General features: G+C 68.0%; 1 protein-coding gene across 1 annotated transcript; it reads left to right on the top strand.

Annotated features, from left to right (window-relative positions):
- The first annotated feature begins 1,518 nt into the window (after nt 1-1,518).
- Nucleotides 1,519-3,643, top strand: APLN (apelin). Its single transcript, XM_049828281.1, is given in 4 exon segments — nt 1,519-1,601; nt 1,603-1,676; nt 2,653-2,824; nt 2,917-3,643. Coding segments are annotated over 3 exon segments (324 nt in total). The 3' UTR covers nt 2,820-2,824; nt 2,917-3,643.
- The last annotated feature ends 3,635 nt before the right edge of the window (nt 3,644-7,278 follow it).

Here is a 7,278-nt window from a genome sequence, read left to right as displayed (position 1 = left end):
GGCGCCTGGACCATCTCCTCCCCCTCCTTCTGCACTGACCTTGGTGTCTGCAGGGTCGTTTTCTCTTACATGTTCTCACTCCTCTCTCCAGCTGCAGTTGCTGTTTCACAGCAACTTTCCCCCCTTCTTAATTATGTTCTCCCAGAGGCGCTACCACCATCGCTGATGGGCTCAGCACGGGCCAGTGGCAGGTCTGTCTTGGAGCCGGCTGGCGTTGGCTCTGTCAGACATAGGAGAAGCTTCTAGCAGCTTCTCACAGAAGCCACCCCGGTAGCCCTCCCCGCGACCAAAACCTTGCCGTGCAAACCAACACATACGTGTACCTACATGCTGCCCTTAGCCACCCGCTCAGGGCATGCCCGTGCCCAGACCTAGAGCAGTCGCTTTCTGACTGTTGGCTTGCACAGCCCCGCTTGTGTCCTCGGTGAGCTGTGTCTGTCACCGCGTCAGTCCTTGGTTCGTCTTTCACAGTGTGCCCCAACTGCCCCCTCTCCAGCTGCCATCTCCCAGCCCCAAATCCCTGAGGAGCAGCATGGGGGGGGTTCCAGCAGCCCTCACCCCCAGGATGCTGGGGAGGGGAGTGTTACAAACAGGGTTGGCCCTCCCCAAACCCTCCCACAAGGTCTGCAGGCTCTGAAGGGTGACGTCCCGGCATGGTGCGTGGTCCCCATGGCCTCCCCGGCAGCACCCGGCTGCAGGCAAGGGGGTCACCAGGCTGTGGGAGACTTCGGCTCTGCCTTCGTCACCTGCCACACGACACCGTGCCGCTGGCTGTACCTGCACACCCGGGTCAATGAGGGACTCTGTCGGTGCTCAGCCAGCACCCAGGCCATGCAGGACTGGTGCCCGCAGCCCGCACCTCTGTGCATGGGGGGCCCAGGGTGCTTTAGCCCCCACCCTGGGCCCTGCACCGCAGAGCTGGGGGCTGCAGCGCCCATCCTGCAGCGGTGGTCTGTCCCCCATCCCTGCACAGGCAGAGGCACCCCGGGCAGAGGGGGCTTTGTGCCCCCCCCCGGGCAGTGGCTGGATGACCTGGAGGGCAGTGGGGGGGGCTGCTGATGTACCCCTCTGCGGGCACCGCCCTGGGGGGGGGGGCAGAGGGGCAGGGGCTGCCAGGGTCGGTGGGCATGTGTGTGGGGGGGTGTGCCAGGACAGCCTCCTGCCCCCTTGGATGCCAGAGGAAGGGGGGCGTGGGCTGGAAGGGGGGCGTGGGCTAGGTGGGGTGGAGGCTCCCAGGACCAGGCTGGGAGCGGGTCCCCAATCCAGCCTGGGTGGGAGGTCCCGGGCCAGGCTGGGAGCGGGTCCCCAATCCAGCCTGGGCGGGGGGATCCCCGGACCGAGCTGGGGAGGTGGTCCCCGAGCCCTGGGGCCGGGGCTGTGGGTGGGGGATCCCCAGGAGGGGGGTGCCGGTGGGGGGGACCAGGCTGAGGTGGGCTGGCGGGTGTCCCGCGAGGGGTGCGGGCTCTGGGGCGGGGCGGGGCGGGGGGCGGACCCCCCCCCCGGGGGCCCGGCGGCCACATGACCGGGCGGGCGGCGGGGCCGGGCCGGGCTCTCACCGCCTACAAATGCGGCTCCCCCGCAGCGGGGCCGCCGCCGCCCCCGCAGCCCCCCCAGCATGGCCGCGCCGCGCTGGCTCCTGGCGCTGCTGCTCCTCTGGCTCGCCCTGGCCGCCGCGGGTGAGTGCCGGGACCCGCGGGCTCCGCGCCGTACCGGGGACATCCCCCCCCTTCCCCGATTCCCCTCTTCCCCCGGTCCGGCATCGCCCGGTGCCCGGGCTGGCAGCGGGCAGGATGGAGGGGACCGTGCCCGGGGTGACCGTGGGGCAGGGTGGGCTGAGCGGGGCTGGGGGGAGCGGCACCCCCTGTCCGTGCCGGCCAGGAGCCGCTACCGCCGGGCTGGGGAGGACAAAGCTCTTTTCATGGTGCCAACAAACCTCCCCCTGTCCATCCGGGCAGGCGAGCAGAACAACAGCCGGCCGAGGGCCGGAGAGCCGTCGCTGCCACCGGCTGCCGGGGCACGACCCGCCTGGTGCCGCGGGTGACAGCCCGGGGCATCGCCGGGGCGCTGGCAGCGGGAGCGACGGCCCTGCCAGGCTGCCCACGGCGGGTCTCGGCCCCCTTCGCCGGGTGCCGTCCCAGTCCCGGCTCAGCATGGCACTGCCACACGTGTGCTGGGTGTGGGACTGGGGGTGCTGGGACCGGTGCTGGCACCAGAGCATCTCTGCCGGGCGCCCCGGGGAGTGGAGCGGGGCGGGGGGGGAGCCGGCTGCAGGGAGAGGGCACTGCCCAGGGAGAGGGGGTGAGGGTCTCGGTGGAGCCTGCCTGTTGCTGGCAGGGACGGGGGCACAGGAGGGTGGCTTTGGGGAGGGCTGGGGGCCAAAGCCTGAGGCTGGGCCGCTGGGTGGCCCTCGGTGAGGCCGGTGGCAGCGGCCACACGAAGTGGCCATGCTCGGCGCAGGTGGCCTGGCCGCCTCAGCGCAGGAAACACTCGGCAGGCGAATGGCTCCTGCTGCGGGCAATTCAGGAAACGGGCGGCTGCCCGGTCCTGCTCGCCTTGGGCCAGGCGGCGGGAGGTGCAGGCAAGCCCCACAGCATCCCCGTCCCACATGCAGGGTGAGGGAGACCTGGCTAATGCTCTTCCTGCCGTCCCCAGGACCGCTGGGCCAGGCGCCGGGCGGGAAGGATGCGGAGGACGGCCTCATCCGAACCCTGGTGCGGCCGCGGGGTGCACGGCGTGGGGCTGGGCACCGGCCGAGCGGCTGGAGGAGGTACCGGCGGCCCCGGCCCCGGCTTTCCCACAAGGGCCCCATGCCCTTCTGAGGCAGGTGAGGAGCAGCGGGGTGTCGGGGGGACAAGGGGACACGTGTGACATCGTAGGGAGGGAACTCACACATGCCTGGGTTTGCTCTTGTTGCAGGGTTGCCACCAGCCTTCCAGGGACGTGGCTCCCATCGCCCGCTCTGTGTCCTAGCCTGCTCTGCTCGTCTCCTGGCCCCGAGTGCAGGGTCCCACCTGTGAGCCCTCGGCTGGTGTCACCTCCTCCCTGCAGCTGTCCCTGGTGGCCCAGGCACCATGTCTGGCACCGCAGGTGCCTCCTGCCTTCCCTCACCACCTCCTAGGGCTGGCTGGGAGTGGGTCACCCATGTAGCTCATGGTGGTGCCAGATGCCGCCACGCTGCCCCTGTCCCAGTGGGTGCGGGGCTGCCCTGGGCATCGGCTTGCTGGGACCCGTGGGCTTTGCGCAAAGCACTTTGTCAGGCAGAGGAGCTTCTCTGCAGGGGTCTGTCAGCTCCCTCGGGGCTCCTGCCCGGTCCCTGCTAGTCACCTGCATGCCGGGGTGAGCACACAGCTTGTCGTGCGGAGGGGTCTATTTATTCCTGTGGTGCTAATCCCATGCCCTGGGTGACCTGCCTTCCTCTCCCTGGCGAGCATGGGGTCCCCTTCCCACTGGCAGGCCTGCCTGCTGGGGACCCCCAAGGCATGGGGTGCCCGCCCAGGACACAGCTTGGGGTTCTGGGCCCCTCTGCCTGCTCCATGCCATGGGACAGTGGGAGAATGGAGGGGCATGGGGGTCTCTGTCAAACACTGACATATGCCAAAGGGGGCCCTTGCTCTGAGTGCCACTGGGTCCTGTTGACCATGTCTCTCGTGTCTGTAAAGATTTATTCTGTGTAAATACATCTTTATAATAAAGAGTTATGATGACAGCAAACCGTTAGTTTTGGAGGTATGGGCAGGGGTTGCTCACCTGCCAGTGGGAAGGGCTCCCAGGGGTCCTCTGCTCCCTCCTGGAGCTGCCTGGGGGCAGCTGGGGGGCCAAAGCAGCCCCTTCCCCAGCCCAGTGCTGGCAGAGAAGATGTCCCCAGCAAAGAAACAAGCTGCAGGGCTGCCTGGCCTGTAAGACTGGGGAGGAGGGTGAGAAAACACAGGTCAGCACCCCTCAAGCTTTCAGAGGGGCTGGGTGATGGAGGAGGGGATGCTGGAAGGGCACAGGGATGCTGGTTCCAGCCAGGGCAGCATGGAGTGGCTGGGGCTGGGGGACCCTCAGGCTGAGGAGCAAAGACTGGCTGCAAATTCTGCCCTGAGCCCCGCTGCCTTTATCCCCATCTGGGGTTTATTTTTCTGCTCACCCGAATTCCCCTCCATGGCTGGCATCGGCTGCATGTTGAAGGGCTGAGCAGTAATAACCACTTTAAAAGCGGGGAGCAGGACGGTGGGACAGGCTCTGCCACCGAGGAGCCATGCAGGGATGCTTCATGCACAGAGAGGGGACACAGCCCGGCCCATCCTGCTCACTGTCCCCCACGTACCGTCAGGGCCTGGGTCTGGGGATTTGAGCGGTTCGTTAGCCAAAGCCTTTGCTGGAATAACGGCTTTTGTAAGGCGGTTTCTACAGGGATGTGCGGGTGCACGGATGCTCCTGCCCTGCTCCCGCGATGCTGCTGTTGCCATGGTTACCAGCACCCACGGGTGCTGGGTGAAGCTGAGGGTGCAGCACCTGGGTCCAGCAGCGCGGTGCCAGGGCAGGGAGGAGGGTTTGGGCCTGGCCTGGCCCCGTGGTGGGAGAATGAGGCCAGTGGGACAGGCGTGGACTGCGTGGCGGCTGCCGGAGCTGTCTCTGCCGAGCACCTTGCCAGGATGCTCCAGCCCCTGGTAGGGGCAGGCAGCCGTCCCAGTGCTGCGGGATGGTGGCCCAGTTCTGGACACGGCTCTCTGACTGGTTCCGTTTGACTCCGCTGCCTTCAGGCAGCCCCAGCGGCTGCCAGATCCCCCCTTTTCCCCCAGCCTGACCCCACCAGCCCTAGGCAGCTGTTCCCACAGCCCTGCACACAGGAGCAGCTGTGGGTGCCTGGTACCTGGCATCTCCAGCCCTGGCATCCCTATCCCTGGCATCCCCGTCCTTAGTGTCCCTGGTGTCCCCATCCCCACAGGGCTGTGTGTGAGCAGGATCCATGCAGTGGGTCAGGGCTCAGCAGACTGAGGGTCCCTGTAGGACCTTGCAGGTGGGTGGGGGCTGAGCCCTGCAAAGGGATGGGACCCCCGGGCACAGGACCTCCCCCAGCCAGCACCCCCAAGCGAGGCAGTGCCCATGCAGGGCCCCCCCCAAACCCGAGATTGATCGCAGCAGGCCTCCCACCAGAGACGTCCCAGGGTGGAGGGCAACTCGGCCCCGGCACCTCGGCAGGACTGTGGGCATGGGAGCGTGCCAGCCGTGGGGGCACGGGCCAGGGGGGTTGGCAGCACCGGCTGGGAGGGGGTTAACGGGGCCACTGAGGAGCGGAAAGGCTGCAGCTGCGGGGCTGGGAGCAGAGCCTGGGGGAAGCAGGGCTGGGCCCAGCTGGCCTCCATTAGCTCATCCTCCGGGACCGGGGAGGGATGTGCTCCCCGGCCACGCGCCAGCGCGCTCCCGCCACACCGCCTGCCCACGCCCACTGTGGCGGCCGGCCGCCCCGCGTGCCTGCGGGGAGCTGCTGCCGGCCCCGCTTCGACACCACCTGTGCCCCCCGCGCCGGGATGGGGTGGGTGGGTGCGCAAGGGCTGCCAGCTGGCTGCCCAGTCCTGTCCTGGCTCTCACGCTGTGGTTTCCAGTCCCATCAGCCTCCCGGGGCTGGCGTCGGCGTTGCCACCGGTGCTGTGATGGGGGGCAGGATGTGATGCTCCGGCCACAGCTCCCCCCAGCTGACCCGTTCCTCCATTGCCACCCTACGGTGCTGCTGATACTGGTTTGAACTGGGAGGGCTCTCCCATTGCACATCAAATGGTTTGCCCATCTCAGCACCAATGGTTTGCCCCCCCCCCCCGCCCTGGCTGCAGGCAGCCAGCACCCTGCTCACAAACTCCCGCGGCCAGAGTGCCTGCCTGGGCGCAGGCAGGACGGGCAGCCAGGCCCTGGCCCGGCAGCCTTCCCCGGAGCAGACTGCTGTGAGGCAGCGATGCCCCATGGCCCTGCCGGGCATCGCCCAGCCCCGAGCACGAGGGCTTGGGCTGTGGCCAGGGGATGCACAGCTGAGGCCTGACCCCAGCCCTCCCGCGCCAGCCTGGAAGGAGGAGGCCAGGGAGGACCCCCCGGTTGGGCTGTGGCCAGGCAGTGCCGGAGGAAAAGGCTCCTGGGCTGGGAGACCTAAGGAATCTCTGGCTTTTCCTGGCCTGGCCGGCTGCCCGCAGGCAGGTGGGAGGCTGCCGGGCTCGGCCATGTTCCCCGTGCACCGCGTGCCATGGCAGCTCCCTTGCATGCTGCCTGCGGTGCCGGAGCCCCTGCACCGCGGCGGGGAGCTGTGGCAGTGTGGGCAGCGGGGCACAAGGGCAGTGACAGGGACACGGGCAGAGGCGGGCAGGCAGGGAGAGGCTCTGGCTGCTGCAAGCACTGTCAGGGGCTTTCGAAGCCAGAGAGCTGCAAGGCCTCCGGAGCCAAGGGCAGAAGGTGAGCGCGTACAGGCAGCCCCCCACCCCAGGCAGCTGCCTGGCTGCTGCCCTTGGGCATGCATGCAGGTGCCAGTGCCGGCATGGCAAGGACGGGTCCCACCTCACTGAGCAGAGAAACGAGGATGCTGGGTGTGCTGAGAGAGGGGATAGGAATGGGCTGAGGAATCGCTGGAGCCCTCCATTCCTTGGGTATGCTGAGGGGATAGGAATGGGCTGAGGAATCGCTGGAGCCCTCCATTCCTTGGGTACCTCTGGCTGCATCCAGGGGAGTGGGCAGGGCTCACTGCCCCGCCTGGGGCTGGCGATGGGACACTCAGGGTGGACAAGGACACCGGCTGTGCCAAAACTGCAAGCTGAGCACCACTGCTCATGGCAGGCACATGCTGCTGGGATGCTACCAGTTACACCAGTCCCACCATCCGTGTGTCATCAGCATCCTTCATCCTCCCACATCCGTGGCGAGCTGACAGGCATCCGTGAGCCCCCCACCTCCACGCAGGGTGCAGAGCAGCGCACCAACAGCCCCAAAGGTCCCCCATGCCCCTGGCTGAGCCTGGAGGAGGGGAAGGCCCAGCCTTCAGCCCCATCCTCAGGGAGCAGCAGGGCTTCATGCTCGCTCCGGCATTTCCGCCGGCAGTGGCAGGAATGTGGTGGCCGCAGGAACAATGCCGGCACCTTGCACCGGTCCCCTCCGTGACGGTGCTGGGAGCAGCTGCCCGGGCACAGCCCTGCTCTCAAGGAGCCGGCAGGAAGCAGATGGAGATGACACCGGCGGCTGTTTCCTGCGGCAGGACGCGCTGGCTTTCTCCACCGCTGTTCCAGTTGCCGAGCCAGCGGGACCCAAGGGACCCAGCGT

Source organism: Accipiter gentilis, chromosome 24, assembly GCF_929443795.1.
Source record: "Accipiter gentilis chromosome 24, bAccGen1.1, whole genome shotgun sequence".
In the NCBI taxonomy this organism is placed as follows: Eukaryota; Metazoa; Chordata; class Aves; order Accipitriformes; family Accipitridae; genus Astur; species Astur gentilis.
This window is presented reverse-complemented; position numbering and strand designations above follow the sequence as displayed.